The sequence below is a fragment of the Microtus pennsylvanicus genome, chromosome 5, assembly GCF_037038515.1.
Source record: "Microtus pennsylvanicus isolate mMicPen1 chromosome 5, mMicPen1.hap1, whole genome shotgun sequence".
Lineage (NCBI taxonomy): Eukaryota > Metazoa > Chordata > Mammalia > Rodentia > Cricetidae > Microtus > Microtus pennsylvanicus.
In genome coordinates this window covers 134,572,254-134,598,845 of record NC_134583.1, presented here as the reverse complement: position 1 = coordinate 134,598,845, position 26,592 = coordinate 134,572,254, and the positions used below count along the sequence as shown (strand labels likewise).

General features: G+C 44.1%; 1 protein-coding gene across 1 annotated transcript in view; it reads right to left on the bottom strand.

Annotated features, from left to right (window-relative positions):
• Positions 1-14,265: 14,265 nt before the first annotated feature.
• The window catches only part of Nhlrc2 (NHL repeat containing 2), a 49,429-nt gene continuing 37,102 nt past the window's right edge, over positions 14,266-26,592 (bottom strand). Inside the window, exons 6-11 of the mRNA XM_075974502.1 lie at positions 25,729-25,828; positions 20,497-20,728; positions 19,882-20,004; positions 18,687-18,893; positions 17,584-17,803; positions 14,266-15,075 (exon numbers count right to left, since the gene is read on the bottom strand). Coding sequence (XP_075830617.1) covers positions 14,819-15,075; positions 17,584-17,803; positions 18,687-18,893; positions 19,882-20,004; positions 20,497-20,728; positions 25,729-25,828 — 1,139 coding nt within the window. The 3' untranslated portion in view covers positions 14,266-14,818. The remainder of the gene's footprint in view (positions 15,076-17,583; positions 17,804-18,686; positions 18,894-19,881; positions 20,005-20,496; positions 20,729-25,728; positions 25,829-26,592) is intronic.

The window sequence follows — 26,592 nt, the reverse complement described above, 5'->3', positions numbered from 1 at the left end:
AGGCCTGACTAACATTGGAAATTTGCCAGAAAATAAGGAAAACTAAATAAATTTTGTCAGCTGTATAAACCTCTGAAAATCACCCTACCTCTCTGTTGAATGAAACTTTTGAGTTCAAATATCTTTATTATTATGTAGATTTACGGGATACATCTTAGTCTCTTTTCCTTTTGCTAAGATAAGATACAGACAAAAGCAAATTCGGGGAGACTGTGCGTGTTTCAGCTCAATGTTCCAGCTCGCTGTCTATCATTTTAGAAAGTCGCAGCGACAGACACTCGACACGACTTGTCACACCACATCCATGACCAAGAATCACAGATAAGTAAATTAATGTGTGCATGCTAGCGCTATCTGTATCACAGATGAATAAGTTAATGCATTCATGCTAGGCTCAGCTATCTGTATCATAGATGAGTAAGTTAATGCGTGCATGCCAGGCTCAGGTATTTGTATCATAGATGAGTAAGTTAATGCGTGCATGCCAGGCTCAGCTATTTGTATCATAGATGAATAAGTTAATGCATGCATGCTAGCGCTATCTCTATCACAGATGAGTAAGTTAATGCACGCATGCTAGCGCTATCTGTATCATAGATGAGTAAGTTAATGCACGCATGCTAGGCTCAGCTATCTGTATCATAGATGATTAAGTTAATGCGTGCATGCTAGCGCTATCTGTATCATAGATGAGTAAGTTAATGCACACATGCTAGGCTCAGCTATCTGTATCATAGATGAATGTTAATGCATGCATGCTAGTGCTTGGCTATCTATGTCATAGATGAGTAAGTTAATGCGTGCATGCTAGCGCTCGGCTATCTGTCTCTACTCCCACAGTTCAGGCTGGAGAATGGTGCCTCCCATAGTGGGACCCTCTGTTTTCACACTTTAGTTAGCACCACAAGACGAGCCTCCCCTTACAGACTTGCCCACAGGCTAACATGGTCTAGACAATCCCCCGGGAAGACCCCTCCTCCCAGGGTGATTCTAGACTGTGCCAAATCAATGATTAACCACACGGCACTCTGGTCTATTAGATAAACCCCAGCATTGTGGAGAATTCATTGCATCTGAGCTAATTAACATGAGTACCTTCCTTTGTTTTGCTGGTGAGAACACTTAGAATCTATTTTCTCACCAGTTTCAAGTGGGTAGTGTAGTGACATGTGGTGTGGGAGGTCCTTCTGTCTATGTGTTTCTTTTATTGGTTAATGAATAAAGAACTGCTTTGAGCCTATGGCAAGGGCAAAACAGAACTAGGCGGGAGGGGAGGAGGGGGGAGCTAAGCTGAATGCTGGGAGAAAAAAGGGCAGAGTCAGAGAGGTGCCATGAAGCCCCCACTGGAGACAGATGCTGTAACTTTAGCCAGTGAGCCACAGCCACATGGTGATACACAGATTAATAGAAATGGGTTAAATTAATATGTAAGAATTAGCCAATAAGAAACTAGAGTTAAAGCAACGATTTACTTAATACAGTTTCTGTGTGATTATTTTGGGTCTAAGCTAGCCGCGCAGCCGGGAACCAACAAGCAGCCTCCTTCCTACAGACATGTTATTCATTAGTTTCCAGAACCAACCCACTTTACATTGTTGGAATTCCGTGCCCTGGCCAGCACTGCCTCATATTTTCTCCCTCTAGAACCTGGTGTCTGCCGTTTCACTCTACATATCTGGGAGTATCTGATGATGACCATGACTTCTTCTCTTCTTGGTTCTAAAAGTCAGACCCAGAGCTTTGCACACCAGGGCAAGCTTGCGCTGACTCTCTTAGCTGCCACCTAAATAAGATCACATAGTCTTGTTTTCCTGTATCCGGCACATCTCACTTTGCCAGCATTTCCTCCTTCTTGAAAGTCAAATGCTAGTCCCTTGTATGAACATACCACATTTTAAATCCATATATTTGCCATTGGAAGTTCAGGTTATATAAAAAAAAATCAACATCTTTTTAAGACTAAAAATGATTAACAAATTTGGTATTGAAGGAATGTTTCTCAGTATCATAAATGACGTATATAATAACTACAGCTAGCAGTTTCTTCAATAATGAAAGACGAGTTTCTTTTTCTCTAAAAGCAATTCTATTCAGCACAGTATGGAGAGTCTTAGCCAGAGCAATTAGGCAAGAAAAGGAAATAAAAAGCATCCGGATTGGAAAGAAGTAAAAATTTCTCTGCAGATGGCATGATCTTATATATAGAAAACACTAAGACTCTACCAGAAATGCTAGAATTAATAAGTAAACTCAGCATGCTTAATAAGGTCCCAAGCTCTCTCCAGACTGGAAACAGAACGCACGGAAGCTCACGGCTGCGTGCAGAACATGACTGAAAGAAAACCCACTAGCAGTAACAGTGGTTGATGCTGAGACACACCTGCCTGACTTTGGGTCTGTGTCTGTTTTGAGATGTGGTTCAGTACGTACCCCAGGCTGACTTAACGTGCTCTGTGTCACTCAAGCTGGCCTTGAACTCGCAGCAACCTCCCTGCCTCTGCTGGGCAATGCCACGCCCAGCACTGAGATTACAGTAGACTTTGGGGAAACATTCAAACCACAGCATTTTCTTTTTCTTTTGCTTTGAGACAAGGTCTCCCTCTGAAGCTCTGGTTGGCCAGGAATTCACAAAGTAAACCAGGCTGGCCTTGAACTCACAGCCTGCCTCATGTCATGCACATTTTTAAAAGGTCTTTAAAATTTGGTTAAAAGGTAGTCTGCTCTGTCCTTCACCCCGCGGCCCTGTGAAGCTGACTCCACTCTAGCTGATCCCTCCTTTGTCCCACAGTCCAGTAGAAGCACCCCACTCCAGCCTGCTGCTGCCGGGACCACAGGGTATCTTCCCCAATTCTCCACAGACGGGTGAGATGTCAACATTTCTCACCTGGTCCCCAGCTCATCGGCAAGTGTGGCAGAGAAGTGGCCACTCTCATCCGTCCAGCCCTCACTGGTGGAAAGAATGGGTGGGTATCTGCTTCGGAAAGAGCACATTATAAAAACAAAGTTCATTCTCAAATGAACAGTTTCATGCTAGGAAAGGTGAATGAATAGATAAACTGAGGCACATCCAGGTAACAGGATGAACCATAGCCATGAGAAGATTTGGGGGAGGCTGGAATGCACGGTACTATGTTCAGGAAGCCATGAAAAAAGGCTCTGTACTGTGTAATTCTGGAAAAGGCAAAAACAAAACCATGGACACAGTGTCAAGATCAGTGGTTCCAGGGATTAGTGGGGACAGAGGGCGGCTGGTGTAGCACAGAGGAATTAAGGACACTGAAATTCTGTGTAACCATAATGGAAGACAGCATGCTTACCGAACCCACTAAATGCACAGCACCAAGCATGTACCCGAAACTGCAGACCTGATTGTGAGGGTCATGTGAGCTGATGATTATAACTCATGAAGCGTGATCCTGGGGGGAGGGGCTGTATGGTTGTACACGTGGGAATGCATTTGTTATTGCTCCGTTTTAACCTCCAGCTGTGTACGGGATGAGAATGCCGGTGGCCTTGGCCTCTTAAGGAACTAGCTCTTTACTTGGAACTGGGAGTGGGGAATCCCATCTTCAAGGCCTCACATTGAGTGGACTGTCCAATATATCCACCCGGGTCAGTGGGTCCTGGCTACAGGGTCACAGGTCACAGTCGCACTCTGAGATTGAAATCTAGATTCTCTTAAATCAATTTATGTTCTGTTTGCTATATTTCCTTAGAACCTTGGAACCATTTCTATAGACTTCAAATGGTTATTTAATTTTATTTTTCTTTTTTTGTTTTTCGAGACAGGGTTTCTCTGTAACTTTGGAGTCTGTCCTGGAACTAGCTCTTGTAGACCAGGCTGGCCTCAAACTCACAGAGATCCTCCTGACTCTGCCTCCTGAGTGCTGGGATGAAAGACGTGCGTCACTACCGCCCGGCTAAAAATAACCTTCAACAGATGTTGGCCATTCACTAGAAAAAGGGACCGCAGAGCCCCGTGGGCCGCATGCAGGAGGCATGCATGCCTTTACTTCCAACATCATTGATCTTCTCTACAAAAGGTTCTGCTTCACTCCTGGCTTTCCAGCTTCAGGTAGCTGTGAACAGATTGGGAAGGGCTGGGAGGAGGACCAGAAAGTTGGCACAAGGGGCATGCATGTGGGCAATCCTATCAGAGGGGCTAAAACGGCCAGTCTTAGACACATGGCCAATGAAGGTCATAAAGACCTAGCTACGTGTTCATTGAATACAGAATGTGTCTGATACAGAGTAAAGTATATGGATTAAAGCCAAGAAATAGTCTCTAGCAGGCTTGTTAAACAGTTGGCTTTGTGTCCCAGAAGTTTCCAGAATAGCATTTAAAAGCATGATAGACCCTTGTCTTTGTAGGGCTAACCTCACAGTAACAGAACCTTAGCTCCTATATTTACACCCATCCTAGACGAATCTGATAGAGACATTTGCTAATTAGAATTCCTCAAATAATTTCAGAAGTGTCTGCTCACATCCAACCCTAGCCTACGGCGAAAGCATTCCAGAGTGCCTGGAAGTTAATAATACTGAGAAGCAAGAGAACCAAAGATTCTTGGCCACGTGGCTATCAGCTCTTCCTTGAGGTGAAGCAAACAGAAGCAGCTGCTTTTCTCTCCTTGACTTTCAGCAGGGCTGATGTGGCTGGCCATGCCACTTAAAGAGAGGAGGAGGAGGACATGGCAACCAGCCGCACCAGGCCCCTGGCAATACTTGGGATTCCGAGGTCGCGCCAGCTTCCTGAACATGACTAAGCCATTGTCTTTCCATTTCCAGGATGGGAGATAAACTACACTCTAAATATTTATTTTTCTTATCTCATGGATCCTAATAAAGGGATTTGGTTGAGGTGACATTTCAGATGAAATGCTAAATATAGAACAATTTCAATTTACACAGAGAGAAATCATTCATTGGGTGATTCTTTTCAAATTCAGGTCATAAACACTAGGGGAAATGGATGCTTCTCACGTGTTGGCAGGGGTTCAGAACTCAGTCTTCCTCCGGAACCCCCATCTATGGCAGTGCAGTGATCCTTTCAATAAGGGAAGGAACCCCCGACACACCACATAGCAATGCTATCTGCTCGCTTCTCTTAATGTTAAAACACTTTGAAAAATGTCATTGGCAAAGTTTGACTAGACAGCAGCTACTTACCAAACGGACATCCTTTAACCTATAGGATTTGACTGCAAACACAAAGAGAAAACCAGAAATTGCAACACACATGCAAATTATGCATACCTGCATGCATACTGTTACACACATGTAGAGATAATCACACAGCATACATGTAATTCGTGTGTCCATCACAATAGAGACAGAAGCACTCTTTAAGAGTCATGGATGTTCTCGGACTGTGGTGCTGGGATTGAACCTAGGCGAGCACATCACTGCCGAGCAGCATCTAAAGCCTGTTAAGGACTCTGACGAAAAGCAAGGTGACACTCTTGATGTGCCCTCTCTCCCATCTTAGTTTTATTAAACTGATTTACCCCTTTGTTTATTCTAAAGGTATCTTCCTTCTCTGAAAATGAGCAGGCCTTGCTTGTTCCTGGATGCTGCTGTTTCAGAGAGGAAGGGGCAGATTCAGGAGGAGCCTGAAAATAAGTTGTCTGTTACTCGGGGAGCCTGCTGGGTAAGTCTTCCCCTTAACCACTGGCCAGGTAAGTAACGGAAGAACAATGACAAAGGATTAGACGTATCGCTGTGCCTTGTTATAAAACAGACAAACAAAACAAACCGAAAAGTAATAAAGAACAGTATACTTTCTAGAAATTGATAAGATTGAAGTCAAATAAAGGTCTTGGAGAGAGCAGGGATACAAGGGACATACCTAAACATAATAAGGGCAATATACAGCAAGCCAACAGCCAACATCAAACTAAATGGAGAGAAACTCAAAGTGATCCCACTGAAATCAGGAAAAAGACAAGGTTGTCCACTTTCTCCATATCTATTCAATATAATACTTGAGGTTCTAGCTAGAGCAATAAGACAACAAAAGGAGATCAAGGGGATACAAATCGGAAAAGAAGAAGTCAAATTCTCACTATTTGCTGATGATATGATACTTTACATAAGGGACCCCAAAAATTCTACCAAGGAACTTCTACAACTCATAAACACCTTCAGTAATGTAGCAGGATACATGATTAACCCCCAAAAATCAGTTGGCCTCCTGTACAGAGATGATAAATGGGCTGAGAAAGAAATTTGATAAATATCACCCTTCACAATAGACACAAACAGCATAAAGTATCTCGGAGTAACTCTAACCAAACAAGTGGAAGACTTGTATGACAAGAACTTTAAATCTTTGAAGAAAGAAATTGAAAAAGACACCAGATATTAATCCACACACCTATAAGCAACTGATTTTTGACATAGAAGCAAAAAAATATAAAATGGAAAAAAGAAAGCATATTTAACAAATGGTGCTGACATAACTGGATATCAACATGTAGAAGAATGAAAATAGACCCATATCTATCACCTTGCACAAAACTCAAGTTCAAATGGATCAAAGACCTCAACATAAAGCCAACTACACTGAACCTCATAGAAGAGAAAGTGGGAAGTACACTTGAACGCATTGGCACAGGAGACCATTTCCTAAATATAACCCCAGTAGCACAGACACTGAGAGAAACAATTAATAAATGGGACCTCCTAAAACTGAGAAGCTTCTGTAAAGCAAAGGACATGGTCAAAAAGACAAAACAGCAGCCTACAGAATGGGAATAGATCTTCAACTCCACATCGAACAGAGGGCTAATCTCCAAAATACACAAAGAACTCAAGAAATTGGTCATCAAAAGAACAAATAATACAAGAGAATTACTGTACCATTCTGGCTGAGACAGAAGGATCCTTGAGTTCTAGGTCACACTGGGTTCCATAGTAGACCCTATCTCTAAAAGAAAAATATTCAGCTTTGCTGGTGGTCACAGCAACATAAAGAGACAACATCTTGTGATCAATTTTGACAGGACAGGGTTGGAGAGCTTGAGGACCCTCTGGTCCTCACGCACGTGGCCAGTCCTGGTGTAACCAGTGGGACCTCTGGATGTGTGGCCTGGCACTTCCTCACAGATTTCGGTGGGAATAGATCACTCACTGTTCAAATGCGGCTGCTGAGTCTGGGTGTCCCTGTGTCTGGTTAAGGTAAATGCGGCTGCTGAGTCTGGGTGTCCCTGTGTCTGGTTAAGGTAAATGCGGCTGCTGAGTCTGGGTGTTCCTGTGTCTGGTTAAGGTAAAAAGCCATTTTGTTATCAACAGGCTCGCTAAGCAGCCTACAGAATCGGCACATCTTAACTCCCGAGGGAACATCATTTCATTCCTGCAAATTCCTCACAATCGCATACTAATGTCCCCTGATAATTTCCTAAACTGGTACATTCCCAATTTAATATTTCACAATATTAACTCTCTGTCTCTCCTGTTTTGAGTTTTCTTTGATGTGATGACTTACATGAGAATGTCCCTGATAGGCTCAGACACTTGAGTACTTGGTCTCCAAGCTGGTGGCAGTTTGGGGAGGTTGTGGGACATTTGAGAGAAACAAGCTTGCTGGAGGAAGTGTGTCTTGCTTCCCTTCCTGTCTGCTTTTTCTGCCTTGTGTTTGTGAATTAGAGTGCTGGCTCTCAGCTTTCTGCCCTGGCTGCTATGCCTCCTAGCCAGGATGGACTCTTATCCCCAAGGAACCATAATCCCAAATAAACCCTTCCTTCTGCTAGCTGTCCAGGTCATGGTGTTTTACTAATGCAACAGAACAGTAACACTACACTTGACTTTTCATTTCTGCTCACTGTGTTACACAGATACTTACAATGTGTATATGGTCACACGCACCAATCTTCGCAATCAGTGCTTTTGTGTCTCAGTAATTTTCAGTAATGTCATCTCCATCCTAGTCTTCATCTCTGCCCTTTTGGTAATTTCTTTGAAGTCATTAATTCCTTTCAAATTCACAGTTTAGGTAGAGCCCAAACTCCTCCCCAGCATCAAGTAGTGACTAGATAGCTCCCTCTTTCTCAGTTCAGCTGTATAAAAATCTGCCACTATAACTGCTGTCTTATTAAATATTTGCTTACAGTGTATGGAGACATTGCTCAGTGGTTAGGAACACCAGCTGCTTTTCTCCAGGATGTGGGTTTGGTTCATAGCAACTATATGGCAGCTCACACTTGCCTGCAACCACAGTTCCAGGGAACCAGGAACCCTCTGCCGGTCTTTCGTAGGCACAGCATACACACAGTATACACCATCATATAGGTACAACACTCAAACGCTGGTCCAACCACTCTGACTAAGGGACCACCCCCAGGAAGGCGGCTCATTAAGCCATGCTAGAGTTGGACAGAATAATTAGGTCTTTAAGGAGATGTACTTTTCCCTTCCCAGAATCCCTGCCTCTAATGCAGTAGCTCATGAGCCACAGCTACGAAAAGGCCAAAAGTCTGCCTGCTCCAAAAGCCTCTGAATTATCCAGAAATGGCTGCTGCTTCCTTTCCTTTCTAAGTGTGCCTTCCCTTTCCCCAACATTTCCTTCCCTCCATGCGGCTACTTGTCCACCATGTCTCCACCTTCCATGCGGGCTGCAGTGGCTTCTTCCTTCTCCTCTAGGAAGCTGCTGAGATTCAGTGTCTGCCCTGGGGTTTCTCTCCCAAACTCTAATACAACTGTCCTTGGGCTTCCATCTGAGTCCATCATAAATTGATGGAAGTAAGAACTCGAGAGAAGTTCCTGATTTCCCCCGCTGTCCACACCAGCTCAGCTGCTATGTGAGGTTGGAGGCCCAAATTCCAAGCTTTATCCACGAAGCTATTTCTCCAGCCCAGCTTACAGGTTTCTAAGTAGTATAATTAGTGATATACTTAAAACACACAGCACATTAAAGAGAAACACAACTTTAGAGAGAAAATATTTAATTTATTTCATGAAAAAAAGTACAAAGCTTTGTAAAAGAGGTTTAGGTTTCCATGTACAGTAGAATACTCCCACTTCCCAGAACCCCAGGAACTGCATTTCTTTTGAGTTGATGAAGGCCACCAAGCTCTCATTCCATCTAACCACATACTTTAAAATTCACTCAAGAGTTTGGTCTACAAAGAAATGTAAAATACAGTTGCATAAAAATATATTAATCAATCTCTATTAAACACTTAAAAAATGCACAGCAGATAAATTCTTTTAGACCAAAGCATGTCTAGAATAGCAGTATCTGAACTTGCACTGTTAAGGCATGAAGTCACACGGCAGACCACCTCTCGTCTCACACATGAAACTACAAAATGGAGCCACCCAAGATGGGGAAGTCTCTAATGTGACATGTCTAGGAAACATTCCTTACAGGACAGATAGACAGACAGACATCTTGATTACACAGCAAGCATGAAGTACTAACAGTAACAGTGTCTGCCCTGGCTCTCCACGCACTCCTACACAGGGACTGAAAACTGCACCATCCGCCCATGTACAATTAGGATGCTTTACTTGAGTCACACAGGGTCCTGGACCCCTGCCTTTGAAAAATAAGACATTACTAGAGATTCTAGAAAAATAACCATCACAACAGCATTTCCCCATTCACAGCTTTGTGGAACGCTGGCTCCTCAAAGGCTCCAGAAACTCCAGCTACTCCTGAGGGAGAAGTCAAGGACTTCAAGAGGGGTGCTGGCTTAGGTTTCTGCAGGTAAACGGCAATGATGACATCACAGGCATGCATCAACAAGACATTCCAACTCTATGCAAACAAAAACCATTCATGTTCCTGGTGGAACTAAAAAGAAAGATAACTAATTTTTAAAAGAAAGGATGATTCAGTGGCTATGTTAGGGACTTGTGTTTTTTCCCCCTTAGGTTTTATTTATCTCAACTTATTTTCTCATGAAACTAGGTACAGAATAACAATTCCCGTTGAACTGCCCATATCTCAGAGGATCTTGACCCTCGTTTTCAAGTGGAAAGCTGTAATTAAGCATCCCAAGAGTACCAACGGCTTGTCTACACTTAACAGCTTCAGATTATATAAAAGCAGTTTTGCTCAAGTCCATTTCTTAGGCAGGGCAGACAGAACACTTGTGGCACAGGGCTGCTGGCTTAGTGTTCATTCTAACCTAAAGCTGACGTGCACACGGGGGAAGTGCTCTTGAAAATGCTGGCAGCCCTTTCCTTTGGGTGAGAAGGCTGTCAACAGCAGTGTCCACAGGCACACGAGTGACGTGCCAGGGGAGGAGAGCACACACCAAGAATGAGTAACTACACCCAAGCACGCATTCCACAAGTGTCTAGGGTTTGAGCTTTTTACCTCTCACCTCTGACAATGATTAAACCAAAGCTGCACCAGGAGAACCTGCAGGAGAGCTCGTCCTATTCGTCTCCCAGCCCATGTGCTCGCTCTTACAGCCATCTGAGAGCTGAGCGCCAGTCTCTGCCACAAGTCAGCACATGCAGGAGCCGAGGTTTATTAGCCATAGAATGCCATGTGGCTCAAATCCCAAAGCCTGTAACTTTTACGACCATTCTTTCTATTACCCTGCTGCACAGAAACGGGAGCAAAGCACACTTCATTAAGGTCAGGGTGAAACCAGTGGTTTGGTGAGTGCCAATTCTTCATTCAGGCTATGGGACACAGGTGGAAAAAGCAACTGGTGATTGGCACTGTGTCTACCTTAAGGTAAGTGACCAGGACGGTCAGGCACGGACACCAGGAATGACCCTCACGACACAGGCAGAGCATGCTCACTGCACACAGCCTACCTCACTACCATGTCACTTAACTCCACCCTGGGATGCCCGTCAGGAACCAGCACTGGCTTGCAGTGCTAAGCTGCCATCAGGAACAACTCCTGAATCACCGGAATGTCCGCCCGCACAGGACCATTGAGGATGGAGGAAGGCAGAGGACTTCACACTTCTACACCTCACTTCTCAGGACCGCACCAGCCCTGTTCTTTGGGACGAGGTCACTCGGACAGTCCTGAATGCTATTTCTGTACACACACCTGCTGAGAAGAACTGAGGATAATGGCTGGAATCGGGGGCACAGAAAAATCCTCTGGGAAATAACAATTATATATACTATTCCAAGGCCCAGGCAGTTAAGAGTCTAGTTAAAGCTACGTAATTTAAATGGCATTATTTGAATTTCAAAAACAATCACTCCTAGGGCTCCTGGAATTCTCCAGATTGATAAGTTACTACATAAAGGCACGAAATATGTGAACCATGCATGTCTAAGAGACAACACGGCAGGCAGCGGGCAGACAACTGTCCAGGCTCTGCCACTTCCTCAGCGTCTGATTGGGGTTTACCCGTCCTCCACTGCGAGGCTGTGCTGAGGACACACAGTCAACACAAAGCACTCGGGGAAGCACCAGCAGATGGCAAGAACTCAATGATTGTGACTCCCCTGCCCCGTCTTGAAAGCCTGAGGCGGTGGGCGCAGAATTACTCCTCCACTCCCCATCTGTGAGAGCCCCAGTCGGTCCTGCAGCTCACTAGTCACATTGCCACCAAGGACGCTCATCACACCCACCCACGCCCTGGACTCTATCCTAGGAGCTTCCTGACCTGCGGATGGGCTACCACCACGCCAAAGCAGCACCCGTCTCTACTTGGCTCACACGTATCTAGTCTGTATGTTGTACTGAAGCCCACCCCAGGAAATGGATGTGAAAGCACTTTGAAGATCCGGAGAACAGCATCCCAGGGAGAGACAGCACCCTCCCGGGACATTCTGGTTACAATCTCAGGATGCTTGTACAAACTATAAGAGTGTGGTGAGGTTTCCAGCTATGTCTGGATTCTCTATGGAATGGATTCACTGGTTAAAGTCCCAGAAGATCTTTTTAAACCCTCCACTAAGGGGGTCCTTCTTTATGAACACAAGGTGGTGAAAGAGTAATACACCCACCATTAAGTGCCCTTTTTCTTCTTGAGCCCAGATTCTACTGGGTATACTAGCATGTCAGACGGGGAAGAAATATTTTGCTTTAGAAACTAGAGTTGTGAAAAAAATGTCAAGCACGTGTCTGTGGCCATAAATTATTGTCATTATTAGTAACAAAACTGATAAGTAGCAGTTCATAAATTATTCCGTGCTAAATGCCGTGTGAACATTTCACTGAATCCTGGCAGCGAGCCCGGGCAGCCCTGCTTTACAGGGTTAGACTGCCACAGAGTCCACGCTCTGGCCACCACACTGTGCCACACCACAAAAACACCACGACTACTCCTTTCTCACCAACTCACTTTAAAGGAAACTGGTAAATGAAAAAACTTTAAACTAGATCCCATCTTTGGTAATGGAAGTGGCTTTAGAAAAGCTATTACATTAGTGCTTTCTATTCAGATTATCTTTAAAGATATTAGATATTTCTAAAGTGCTGATCATTGAAAGACAGAGAAGCAGAATGAAAATAAACACCAAGAGTTTGCTCATTTATGAGCATTAATGATGCAGTCTTCCTGCAAATATTTTTGTTATTGTCCACTACAAAACTTCACTCTCCATGATTTTTTTCTCCCTCTGACGATTGAACCCAGGGTCTCTACACATGGCAAAGAAACATTCTCCCACTGAGTCACAACACTGTCCTGCCGATGGCCGCAGGTAAGCTCAAGTCTCTTCAGCTGATAGACAAGAACGAGCAGTCAGTTCTGAATCTGTGGCAAAATTGTAGTCACACATTCTCATTATGCTCCCCAAATTCCCAACCTTGCAAAAAGTAGGCCAACATCCTTATCTCGGCATCAGGAGCCCCAGAGCAGACAGGCTGTGAGACAAACAGCTCACAGAGAAAACAGAAGGCTGCTGCAGGTCCTCAAGTTTTTAAACTTTCCAGTGTTTTCCTATGTGACATTATGTCACCCATGAGTCTAGGAAGCTATGTGCACTGTTCAGTGTGAGTTTTCTAAACCTGCACTAACCTACTACTGATAACACTGTAGCGTCAACAGGAGCATAGAGAGGCAGGGTGAGGCTGAGGAGTCAAACTGTGTAAACTGTGTATTCGGAAGACCAGGGAACCACTGAGCACTAAACTAACATTCTGCCCAGACAAAAGAAAACCAAGGGATTCTAAAGAGGATTTGGGGAATTTTTAAGGTACAGAAACAACAGAATACACACTTGTATTTTTAGAGTGAAAACTGTGTAACCCTTATTTCTACATTAGTTAAACCGTATATACTCTGTTCTAGAGAGTGATGCTGTTTATGTCCTCAATCAGCAACAGTTGAGCCAAACTATTCTCATCCTGCCCAACTGGAAAAGAGAAACCCAACAAACCCAACAAAGAGGCAGTCCACAGCCCAGGGGCTACAGACGTAGTTACAGACCCTTTGCTGTGGCCGCTCTGCTGCCAAGGTCTCCCGGGCAATCGTGTGCAGCTCTGACCAAGATCTCTGCCCCTTTCCATCTGCATTTCTCTCAAAGAGCAGCTTCTGCAAATTCTATATGTTCTTACTCCAGAGAACTTTTAGCTAACTCAATAATAAAACAAGCAAATTTTACCCATGAAAACTACTTCAAAGATCAACCAATATATGTGTAGAATGATACTTAAATAATTACACTTCATATCTAGTTCTTTTGGGGAAAAAGGAGGGCATGCTATGCCAGACTGTCTACAGATACCTATTGAATTTATAGATGCTTCTGAAATCTTATAATCTGAATAAATAAAATATGTGCCAAGTTAGTTTTAAAAAACAAATGGGCTTTTAAACCATTATGATGATATTCTATGATAATTACAGCAACAATGAGAATCACTCCCCGTATTCTATCTCAGTCATGTTTCTTACGAGGCTAAAGAACTCAAATACAAAAGTAGTGTGAGCAAACCACTGCTTCAGCACTAACACTTTAAATCAAAGCATGAAAGGATAATTATACCCGTCAGCTGCACTGAAATACTTTACACTGATCACATCAATTTAAAGGTTTACATGTGATTTTTTCAAAATATCAGAATTAATGATCATAATTTAAATTCTAAATATGGGAACCAAAATAGTAACAAAAATCCCAAACCCAATAAATCTGTATTTAACTCTTAAAACTGAAATGTAAATTCCCCAAACAATATAATACTTATATCAAGTTACACCATCACAATAAGCTATCATGCGAAGGAATATGGCCTGAATCCCACCTCAAGGGTCAGCACGTCTCTGGGGATCTAGGCATTGTCTGCTAGGCATATAAGAGGTCTGCATGCTCTCAGGAATTCTTTCTTTTTTCTGTATAAAGTTATAAGGCATTAATAATGGCATGTTAAAACAAATAATTTATAATAAAAATAGGTTAAAACTCTCTTTTACAAATACCTCAGCTGAGAAAACACGGAAGAGATAGTAAGCAGCCCTCTTGTGCTCTCTGGGGTCTACTGAGCACAGCTTTTGTTCTGGCTTCAGACAGACCGGAGTCACTAAGTGGAGGTGACTCAATAAAGGCGCACGGCTTAGGTCAGTCCCGTGACTATGACCGCCACCGATGAAGGCAGAGAGGTTATTTAAAACACCCAGTGCTATTAGAAGTAACTGCACAACACAGTATTCTCTACTATGGCATGGACTGCAGCCTCGTGCCAAGAGCAGCAAAGCTAATGCTACAGTGGTTTAAACGATGCCCGATGACTTGGCTAGTACACAGCTAAAATGAAGCCATTTGTTTAGAATTAAAATGTTAATAAGGAGAGAAACTTTATTTTGGGATTGGTTGTTACAACTAAGCAATGAACTTTTAATGCTTTTTTCCCTAAACGGCAGGTGGAGGATGGATGGGGGCTGACTCCTAGAATACATGTGTGAGCTCTACAGGAGCTCCACAGCTTGGCTGGGTATCGGTTATCTGCAAAGGCTGCCTGAACAAGATCCCCTTCATCATACAAGCACTGCTGTCTGCACTGCAGTAGTAGAGAAACACGCTGACGGAGAGCACAGCTTCAAGTGACAAGCAATCGGTAGGAATCCGCAGGGCAATTGTGGGTTGACTGGAAATACTCTCTATGTCTCCAGACGGGGCCTGCTCCTGAAGAAGCCACTCATTGCCTAGAAAACAGGAGAGAGTATCATACAGACTACAGAAGACACAAGAGGTCAGTACAGCTCTGGGCCTCACCCATGTGAGAACCAGTGGTCAGACCTCAAGAGTCACCTAAATGCTGGGTGTAGGTGACACCTACCTGCAATCCCAGAGGACAGGGGTAGGGACAAGGCATCCCTGGAACAAGCTGGCTGGCCAGTCAGATTACTCAAAACAGTGAGCTCGGGCTTAGGGGCAGACCCTTCCTCAACACTTTAGGTGCAGAGATGTCAGAAAGACATGTGGCAGTTAACTACCTGCACACAAAAACGTGCATGTACACGTACACACACACATATGTAATCACACCATGTAACACACTCACACACGAAATATACATATATTTGAAAAGATAAAAGTAGTAAACTAGAAAATTCTAAGAAAAGTGTCTCTTAATCAGCAAGTATTTACTACAAGTCTGTGAATGCCGGCATTTTGGTCTGTGGAAATGACACGCGGGAGTGAGACATAATGACCCCCACGAGAAGTTCCCAGACTGACAATCTCTGTATTTCGTTAATGCAGCTCTTCCCTTCTGTGAAATCTATAACACAACTGATCTCTCCTGGAATGAAACTGAGAACTGCAGCTATGGCTCCTTAGCTCCTTCTCACCCCTGCTCAGAGTACATCTATCACCCTATCACCGAATACCAAGCACAGGGACAGTGAGACAGCTGATCATTTTCACCCAAAGGGAAAAGCTCCAGGGACCGTCTAAAAACTACAGAATGAACTTCCGAGAGTACAAATGCACACAACTCTGCAGTGACTTCTAAATCCAGACAAGACAGTAAAAAACTATTTTAACATTAAAATCCATAAATTAAGACATCAACTATTTCTTTGTGTATTTTTCATATTTATCACATTTATGACTTATAAAGACGTAAGATGCATGTAGTTCTTTAAAACATTCACATATTCTAGCCACTTTAACTATTTCTCAAGAACCAGCCCCAAGATAAACTATCTTCTATCCCTATGTGAAGACATGGCTCTATAATACTGTCAGAATCTTTGAATTACTAGGATTCTTGCCTAAAAGCTTATTTGCTCTATATAGTGAAAATAGAGACAATATTGCAGACAAGTAATAAAACATCTAAGTATTTGACCCCTCCAGTTTAATGCCATCTTCACTGTATATGACAATGATTCAGAATTCAACTATTTGAAAGTTTAAGAATGCAGAATTAAAAAAGTTAATTGTTGTCAGGTTGTGGTGGCACATGGCTTTAATCGCAGCACTGGGAGGCAGAGGCAGGCGAATCTGAGGCTGTCCTGGTCTACAGAGCGAGTTCCAGGATGGCCAGGGTTATACAGAGAAACCCCTCTTGAAAAGCCAAAACAAAACAAAAACACAAACAAACCAACAAAAAAACAAAGACAAAACAAAACAAAAAGGTTAATTATCAACATCTTACTTTAAAAACATACTGGTCTCTAATTACACAGAGAAATTAAATATGTGATCTGTGATTCCCCAATTGCTGGGGTGCTTTGCTATGTATAGACACAGGCAGAATAGCTATACCCTTCCTAGACCTCCTGGAGCCCAGAGAGGGGATATGCTGTGCCCAGGGTTTGTAGTTTGCCCCCAAAGCTAGGCCACATGTACAGCCTTCTTTCTTGTGGGGATCAGAGGAGGTGGTTCCCACAGGCTCGGGGAGCCACCTCGGGGCCAGTCCAGACTGTAACCAGCAGGCCACCTGCAGATCCCCTTGGCCTGGACATCACACTGACTGCTACAGATCTGCAGCTTCTGCCTGAGAACGTATGAAGGTGGGCAGGCTCAAGGCCAGGATTGGGGGACACAGAAGAACTGTGTGAGAGGGTGTGGGAGAAGGAGCTCAGGAAATGGGAGAGTGAGTGAGAATGTGCCAAAGAGCGTGGGAGACGAGTGCAGAGGAAGCGCATCTGAGACGAGCCCAGGGCTTCTCTGTAGACCTGCTGTCCGCTGTCCCACAGCACACAGAACACCGACTCCACATGAGACAAGACACACAGGCCAGGCAGGATCCTAAACAAGGAAGCTCCACTTCATGTCTTCTCATCAGACTTTCAATTCTTATTTATTTAACTTTGGTTTTCTGACCGGCTCTCTCACTGTGGGCAGATGGCCTGGAAATCACTATGTAGCTCTGGCAGTCCTCCTACCCCAGCCTCCTAAATGCTGTTTAAGGGGACAGCAGGAAGAAGGAGACTAAGGTAAGCATGCAGGCAGGTCTAATTCCCAGAGCCCGTGTTGTTCAGAGATGAGAGGGCTCTAGCGGGCCACATCTTCTTAATGAAAAGGAAGAGGGGACAACAAAGGCCAAGAGAAAAATATCAAAGTGGTGTTACAGCTAGAATCACAGTTTTCACTTTTCACATAATTTCCCTTAAATCTTGCCCAAACACACAGTAAAATATCTAACAAAGCTATCGGCTCAGCCTCGGGGCTTTATCCTGTGTCTGTGGAGCCAGCCCTACCTTCAGCAGTCAGGAACCAGCAGCTGGGCACCCCTTCTGTCAGCTTTGTTCCTGGGGGAAGGTCCAGCTTGAGCTTCAGCTGCAGAGTCTGGCCAGGACACACAGTCACTGGGGCGAGTTGGATGTTTGGGGCAGACTTGGGGACTTTGGGTACTGTCTTCTGTTTCTCTCTGGGGAAGGGGCCATCCACCATGGCACTGTCAGGCTTGAAGATGGGAAGCTAGAAGACCAGAGGATGGGTTATTGAAGCAGAAGCACTCTTAGGACCAACGCGAGAGAGCCTGACCTCAGATGGGGCAGAAACACGACATTCTCTATCAACGACATCAGTGCCCCCCAGAGCACAGGGCAACAGTTCACCTCGGCAGTCAGATCACACGAGAACACAGAATCCAACCCCTGCCCCGCGCTTACACACGGCAGGAAACTAAAGCAACACTCTACAAATCTAAGGACCGTGAGGATGACACATGCTCCTAACCTTCACTACCAGGAGGGACCCAAAGATGGTACTTTTGCTGCCATTCTGTGGCATTTATTTTTAAACAAAGTACCTCATAAAAATAAAAAGCCCCCTTCCATCCAGGTAAATAGGATACATTAATAAAGCGGTGGGAAACACTGCTTTTTTGAAGACAAATTTGAACTTGGTCACATCTGCACTAGTCTATCTCATTTTCAGAGGCTGGGGGCTGTGACTTCTAGAGGTTCCCCCAGAAGATGACTTGGTAATGGATTTACCACAGGAAACAGACAGACAGCAATAACCTAAGGATCACTGAAAAAAATAAGACAAAACAACAACAAAAAAACCAAGGCCACACGGCACCCAAATACAGTGTGTCATGACTTCTATGCATTTAAAAACAGACCCATTTCTCTTCCAAATCCAACACTTTCCTCATCCACTCACAGCAGATGGAAACTTCTATTTTAAGACTAACAGGAGACCTTCAAAGCAAGTCCCTGAAAACAACAGGGGCATCCACTTCCGGCTCCCGCGCTCCGCGTGTCCAGTACAAATCAGAGATGGCCACGGCAGCGCTTTAAGGCTCAGTCGCCCCACACCCACGTCCTCTAAGCTACGCCTTAAGATAACTCACCACAGAGACTGTTTCTGCTTCCAGATCCATCACTTTGATTTGGTGATTATTAGTGTCCGCTACATATAACAGCCGACCACTCTCACCGACACACAAGCCTCCAGGCTCATTAAAAGCTGACTCTGCAAAACTGGAAGCTGCATCATTTGCATCTCCGGTCCCTGCTAGCGTTGAGCAGACTTTTGTTTTTGGATCCACAACTTTAATCTAAAGAAAAACGAACAAACATTTCCCTTGCAGGTAAGCCAGGACTCCTGGCTGTTATTAGCATCCTCGATAAACACATCTTCAAACAGTAGATATTTCCTATTTTCCCCAACATCTGAATTACATCATCAAAAGGGAGCTATTTCATCCCTAGTAAAACCTCTAAAAAAATCTTAGTTATATCATAGTTTCTTGTTAACTTCAGGATTTCCCCTCTGGAATTAAAAACAGTCTTTTCTGCCTCTTAGAGAACACAGCTAACCCAACTCCCTGAGAACACTGTCTGAGGATTGTTGCTTCTGTTAAACTGAAGTCTTGCCACATAGAACTCTGCAGGAAGAGCAGAGACAACCAGATGGAAGAGGAAAAGGTGCTCAGGATGGATTTAACTGCTCATGGTCACTGTCACCATGCTACAATTCAAAACTCTTCATCTGCTAGTGCCCCCGTGAGAATAACTGGCCACCTGACACACTCGAGTCAACAGAAAAGGGAGCTCCAATCAAGGAAAGCCAGTGGGCATGTCTGTGAGGAGACTCTGTTGTTTATTAATATGGGGAGGCTCACCCCACTATGGGTAGGGCCAATCCCTGGTCAGGTGAGCCTGGGTCTGTGAGCAAGTAGCAAGTAGGCCTGCCTTCACTTCCTGCCTTGACTTCCCTCTGGGACGGCCTTAACCTGGGTGTGAGCCAGATGAATCTCCCTCTTACACTGCCTTTGGTCAGATTTACCATGGCAACAAAACGCAACTCCAACACCTGTGCTCACACTTTCTGTAACGCATCTCCTTGTTTCCTGACTTCCTTACCAAGCAGCTTTGATGGGTCACAGTTCATACATTTAAGTCACAGGCACAGGAATTAGCCAGCATTTCCTCAGTTCAGACACCACAAGGCTCCGAGGGCTACAGCTGCTCTCTGCACTAGAGTGGCACTGGCAGGTAGCCCCTGGGTCAAAAGCAAGCCCCTTGTCTTCAGCTGAGACTCACCTTATGATTATAGGAGTCTGCCACATAGAGCAGATTCCTCTTCGCGTCCCATGCAACCCCGAGCGGATGCTGAAGCTTCACATTGATGCCTACTCCATCAATATCACCAAAAGCAAATAAATTCTTTTATTGTATTTTTTTAAAGAGAAAGAAACAGCAGTTATTAAAAACTTTCAGTGTTTTGTTAGATAAAGTGAACCCTAAGGTCGTCGTGTTAGTAAAGCTAAAGGGGAAGCTCTGGTTTCCTTGGGGAGCTGGGAGTGTGACAGACTGGAGAGTGCAGCGAGCGTCTGCGGGCTGATTGCTGCGGCACTCACAGAGGCCAGCGTCTGCTCAGGAAGAGGCCAAGTCTGCAGTCTAGTGCTCTGTCCAGTCCACCGCTATACCCAAAGCAGTCTCTCTGCTGTCCAACAGCAGCTACTTTATCAGATGCTCTAAGGGAGCCTCAGCATTACGTGTAATCAGGCAGGGTCCCTTTTCAAGGCCTCACTTGAGTTTCTTTACAGTCACTGTCTCTGGGTTAACTACATTCTATCACAGATAGGCTAGGAATGAACCTCCTAAATTTTATGAATAACTCAAAATCCAGGGAACTGCACATAGTGACTTCTTTACCATGGGATCTCGCTCTCCTCCTACGAGGTGCTTCACGGCTCCATCTTTGAGTGAGATGGTTCTCACTGTACTGCTCTCACTATCTGCCACAAAGAGGCAGCTCCAGGGATCTTCTGAGGCGAGAGCGAGACCTGAAGGTTGGGCAAACCCCGCCTTGTGAGGATATGCATTGTTACGGTTCTCTTCATTGCCGCTCCCAGCGACACGCAGGCAGGTTCCTTTCTCTAGCTCACTGAAAGACAAGCATAGGCACAAGTTACAAAAGGAATGTAACAGACCCACAGAAGCAGTGATGACTGCCTGTCCACTACTGTGTCTGTCCAGCCATGCTCTTGGTGAGCCACTGTGCAGTGCTCACTTCTCTTCAGTATACTAACTACTGAAGTCACCCTCTAAATCCCTGGATCAACAATAACGATCAGGTTGTTACGAAATAATGAGATGATTTTATTCTCATTTTAACTTCTTAGTTTCATAGAACAGCAGTTCTAGAAGGGAATTTATTAATAAAGAGACTAGTTTTCTTTAAAAACGCCTGTGTCTTCTACAAGCATGACCATTTTCAGAAACGACATAATGACTCTGCTGCACTAAACGATCAACTGTACGAAAATCTCCTCTCCACTCTGGGAACAGCCTACTGAGAGCAGCGCAGAGCAACAGCTGCTGAGATCATGTCTCAAAAAGTTGAAAAGAAAGACTGTGATGATTCCTTTTGTAATGCAGAGGAAGTTTACACCTTGATTTCTAAATTTATGCCAAAAGGATTAAGAAGACATGGTACTGAGAAAGAGGAAGCTGACTTCAAGTGCAAAGTGAGAGACTGTGTTCTCCATCTCCAAACATGGCGCGTCACACAGAAGTCCAATGTGACCAGACTCTGAACTGGTACCTGCTCAACGCTAAAGCAAGCAGAAGCAGGTGATGGAAGGCAAGAGCACAGAATGCACGAAACATGGCCAGAGAAATATGTACAAGACCTACACTGCAAGGGAGGAAGTCACAACACACAGGAAACCTATGATAATAAAGTGGATGAGAAGAGACACTAAAGCGTTAGGGGTCACTAGACACAGTCTGTGCAGTGCTGTACCAACTTTGGAGTAATCCACCAACAAAATTAAGATGCAGGTCAATGTAACTTGAGCAACCATTTTCCTATTATAAATAGTGACACCCCTTCTTTCGGGGAGACACAGGCAGCCCTGACAGCATATTCTGCTGCTGTCACTTGTGGGTGCTGGTATAGTCACACCTCATGTATCACTGGTGACCACAGTGTTCACGTCACTATTGTCTCTGGCCTGGAAGACAGCTATAGCCTCCTGAGTCACACCTTGTTCCACTCTGAATACTAGAAGGGTTCTCTCAAGAATACAGATCTAACCAAGTCACTTCTCAGCTTAGAACTTTCTACATCAGCTTCTGGAAAGCTCTCGTCTCTTAAAGGACTCCAGGTGTGACAACCTTTGTCCTGACATCATGGCATGAGTGGTGGCTCAGAAGACCTCCACTGCAGCAGCCCTCCAGGGTACTTCAGAACCTGCTCCAGAGGTGCTAACGACACAGGATTTCTCCAGTTTTCACTGTTCACTGATCTAATTCTTCTGAGGCTGGGCATGTCTTCATTTCAGCTTTAACAGAGAGCATATCATTTCATCTCTATTGCCTAATATGGTACCTAGCAGAAATGTTTTAGATCAGTGGTTCTCAATAGTCTTCATGCATCTTCCCTTTAATATAGTTCCTCATGCTGTGGTAACCCCCAACCATAAAATTACTTTCAGTGTTAGTTCATAACTCTATTTTGTTACTGTTATGAATCATGGTAAATATCTGTGTTTTCCAATGATCTTAGACGAACCCTGTGAAAAGGTTATTGGACCCAAAGGGGTCATGACCCACAAGTAGAGAATCACTGTTCTAGATGCATGACTGTCATAAAACATTCCACAACTGTGTTCTACACCCACCCCTAGACATTTTGAGATCTTGATTGCTAGACAGCTATCCCTTTCTACTAATAAAGATAATGGTGATGAGCCCAGTGTGGAGCCTTTAATCCCAGCACTTGGGAGTCAGAGGGAGATGGATCTCTCTGAGCTTGAGACCAGCCTAGTTTACAGAGCGAGTTTCAGGACAGCCAGGACTATACAGAGAAACCCTGTCCTGATCAAACAACAACAACAATAACAAAAAACAAAAATACCCCTTGTATCTATATTAATTATGTTTTCAAGGTTAAACAGAGATATTTTAAATAGGTCTTCAAATACTTCAGAGGTCTATAGAATATGTCATTTAAGATGTTTCAATAACATATATGTTCCTTCTTTTATGACAATGAGACATGTCTGCTCCTGGCAGCACGAATCTACTTCAGAGAAAATGATGGGCATGGAAGAAACTCTTCATGGAGTTTACTTTGTTTGTGGCAAAAAAAAAAAAACCCCAAAAACCTACTGGGCAAGAAAGTGCCCCTCCCTCTATTGCAGACACAAGCAGGACGCAAAAGGGAGTGACTACAGAACCTTGCCAAGAACCAGCAGGATAGTCCTTCAAAACCCTGCTTCACAGAACTCTAGGCCTGCAGGCTGAAGATGGATGGATGCCCCAACACTGCAGAGGAACCTTGGGTGACTGTTTAGGTAGCCGTTTCTGTCATTTCTCACAGTTTGCAGCTCTTTTAAGAGGCCTGCCATGAACACTTAAATAGTGTTGATGAAATGCTTTTCGGTTTTCAGCCATTAGCAGGAAAAAGGCCGTGCTGTTTTAAAATGCCAGCTTTCTGGGCCATCCTGCCAGGGCAAACTCTGACTCTTTCAGGCAGGCTGTCTGACTATGGATCAATTGAAGAGAGAGAATAAAAAAAAACAACAAAAACCTCTAAATGGTTTACAGTGTGTTAAACATATATGCAGGCTTGAAAAAAAGGTTAAAGTCCTTAAAATAAAAAAGAAAGAGAGTAGTTGGGTGTGGTGGTACACACTTTTAATCCCAGCACCTGGGAGGCAGAAACAGGAGGATCTCTATGAGTTCAAGGACAGCCTGGTCTACAGAGGGAATTCCAGGACAGCCAAAGATATACAGAGAACCTGTCTCAAACAGTAAAAGTAAAAATAAAAGAAATAGACGTTAAAGTAAAGCTGCATAAAGATGGAAAACACACAGAGAATTTTGATACTGTACGTTATTATGCTCTGTTTGAATTTTTTGAATGCTGAGGAAGGAGCAACAGCTGCTAAAAGATATTTGCTTATAAATGCTGCTGAATTAATCCAAGATAGGTATTTTGAAAATACCTTGACTTCAAAATTGAAGTCAAAAGGTATGTTACTTTGGAGAAGAGATTTTGTTTTTGTTTCCACAGAAAACGAAAGACTGTGGATTCATTCTGAATTAAGAAAAATCAGGTTTGATCACAGAAGACCACCTGAGAAATCTCCTGTAGGAACAGATGGCCCAGATGTCTGAGTTCTACATCCAGAACAGATTCAAGATGCTGCCTGAAATGATCAAGCCTCACAGGATACTCCAGTCAGGACTTGATCATAACTTTAAATTTTCTTTAGGTCCCCATAAGATTTATCAGCGCCCCCAACCAGCCAGAAGTAGCCTGGAATACTATACCCACATTCTCAAAAAATGAACTATGGATATTTTCCTTTGTTTAAAAAAAAAAAGAGGGGGAAGTGGTGTGGAAGAATTGTCTGTATTCTATCAATCATGTTTTAAATAAACGCTGGTTGGCCAGGCAGGAAGTATAGGCAGGTCAACCAGAAAGGAAGTAGAGGCGGGGCAAAGGAGAACAGGAGAATGCTGGGAAGGAGGAAGTCTATTCCTCCCCAATCCTGTCCAGACCATGAAAGAAGCAGGATGTGATCTACCCGCTGAAAAAGGTACTGAGCCACGTGGCTAACATATACTAATGGGTTAACATAAGCTACAAGAGCTAATAAGAAGCCTGAGCTAATGGGCCAATCAGTTTTATAACTTATGGATATCTCTGTGTGATTTTCTTTGGGGCTATTAGCTGTGGGAACAAGGCAGGACAGAAATCCCAACAAGCCTGCTCCTTCATGTTACAGAGAAGGAGGAACTTCAGTTGAGAAAACTCTTCCTTCAGACTGCCATGTGGTCAAACTTATGGGTCATTTTCTTGACTGATTACTATTATGAAAGGGCCCACTGTGGGTGATGCCACTCCAGGACACATGGTACTGAGGTGTATAAGAAAGAAAACTGGGCAAGGCAGTAAGCAGCATTTCCTAATGGCCACTGTTATGTTCCTTCCTCAGGGTCCACCAGGAGGGACTAGCCTGTCAGCTTAAATAACCCTCTCCTCCCCAAGCTGCTTCTGGGCATGATGTTTATCCCAATAGAAACCTCACCAGGACTTTCACTTGTTTTCTTACTCTAAAGCTCTTACTGAGCTGTTCTGTACTAGACACACAACCATAATGGGGCAAGACTGCTTTCTTTACAAGGTAGTCTAGTAAGAAGAACAAGTTAAAGATAAGTGTGAGCCAAGAGAAGAGAGGTGAGAGAGAAGGCACAGAGTGAAGCCACAGAGGAGAGTGGCCAGCTCTGCGTGAGGCTGAGGGAGAAGTAAGAGACAGTGGAGAGATACTGCCTCCCATCCTCACAGGCTCAACAGTGGCAGCAATCCCATGAGGTGACCCAAGAACATGCGGTGACAGAAAATGACAGAGAGCTAAAGGGGCTCACCTATGCTTACACAGTAAGTAGCAGCTGGGATTCAGTTTCAGGCCTGACTATGTCTGAGCGGTAACCATGCAGCACTCAGCCACCTGAAGGAGTGACCACAGACACTTGTTCTGTGGCAAAGAATTAAAGCCCTACCTAATCATTTCTAGTTCTCTCTCTAGGTACTTGGAAGAAAGGCCTCCCCTAGGCTCTTAGGAATTAGATGCAGCCACAAAGCTTAACCATGGCTGATGAAATACAAGTCCAAGTGATGTATGTCATTTCTGAGCAGCAGCTTCGGGAGCCAGTTAGTGACTCACTGCCTCCCCCTCTCAGCAGCTGCTTCCTCAGCCTGGGGACCAGTGCTCCCCAGGGACTCTACATGAGTGAGCAAGAAACCCTGCTCCAAGCTTTCCTACAGTGTGTGGCCAGCACATGCTGACAAGTACAGCAGCAGGTGTTATGAGGATGATGACCTGGGGAAGGGCACCTGAAGGACCCCAAAGAGGCACAGTAGTCACTTACCTTCTCTTTGGCAGGGAGCCAGAGTCCAGGAGGAGCGCCCATATTTGATGAGTCCCAGCCATGGCTATCCACAGGATGTTATTTCTTTGGACCTCTGAACCTTCAAAAAAGTACGTTGAATGTATTATATATCTATCAGATTAGTATGACACTTCTCAGAAATGAAAATTCAATGGCTGATACTAATTTTTAAGTCAGCTGTTTTGGAAAACGCTCCTTAGTGAGAGATCGATCTACAGATCCATCCTCTCACCTGCAACACTTTCACCAGAACTCAAAGTTGTAATGGTTTTTAATTAAATGCAGTACAGGGCGATAATTCAATACATGTTTACAAACTGTAATGACAAAATCGAAGCCATTAGCATTTCCATTTCCTTCAATCAAATCCACACATTCTTAATAGCAGAATGTCAACCTGCACCTCTGGAAACAATGCTTTTAAACACTGATTCATAAACAAAACTTTGTGACACAAAAAAGTAGGCTGATATTATGTAAGAAACCCCTGCAATTTCTATGCAAGAAAAGATGCTTTCCAGAGCAGGGCGGTGGCACAAGTCTGCAGCCCGGAGCCCGGGGCCAGAGGGGAACAGCTCAAGCTGGAAGCCTGTTAAGACTGCACAGCGAGTCCCAGGCAAGCCTGGGCTACAAAGTGGAGACTCTGTGTTAAAACAAAATGACAACAAAAAGTATAAGGAATGTGTATGACCATATGAGATTTGACGTTTAGACACAAAGAACAACAGTCATTTAAAAATCCATTTGTCTAGTTGGTTATAGAATTTATGGGCGTGTCTGTGGGAAAGTGCACGCGTGTGAACATGGAGGCTAGGGGTCAATGTTGAGTCTTCTTCAGTCATG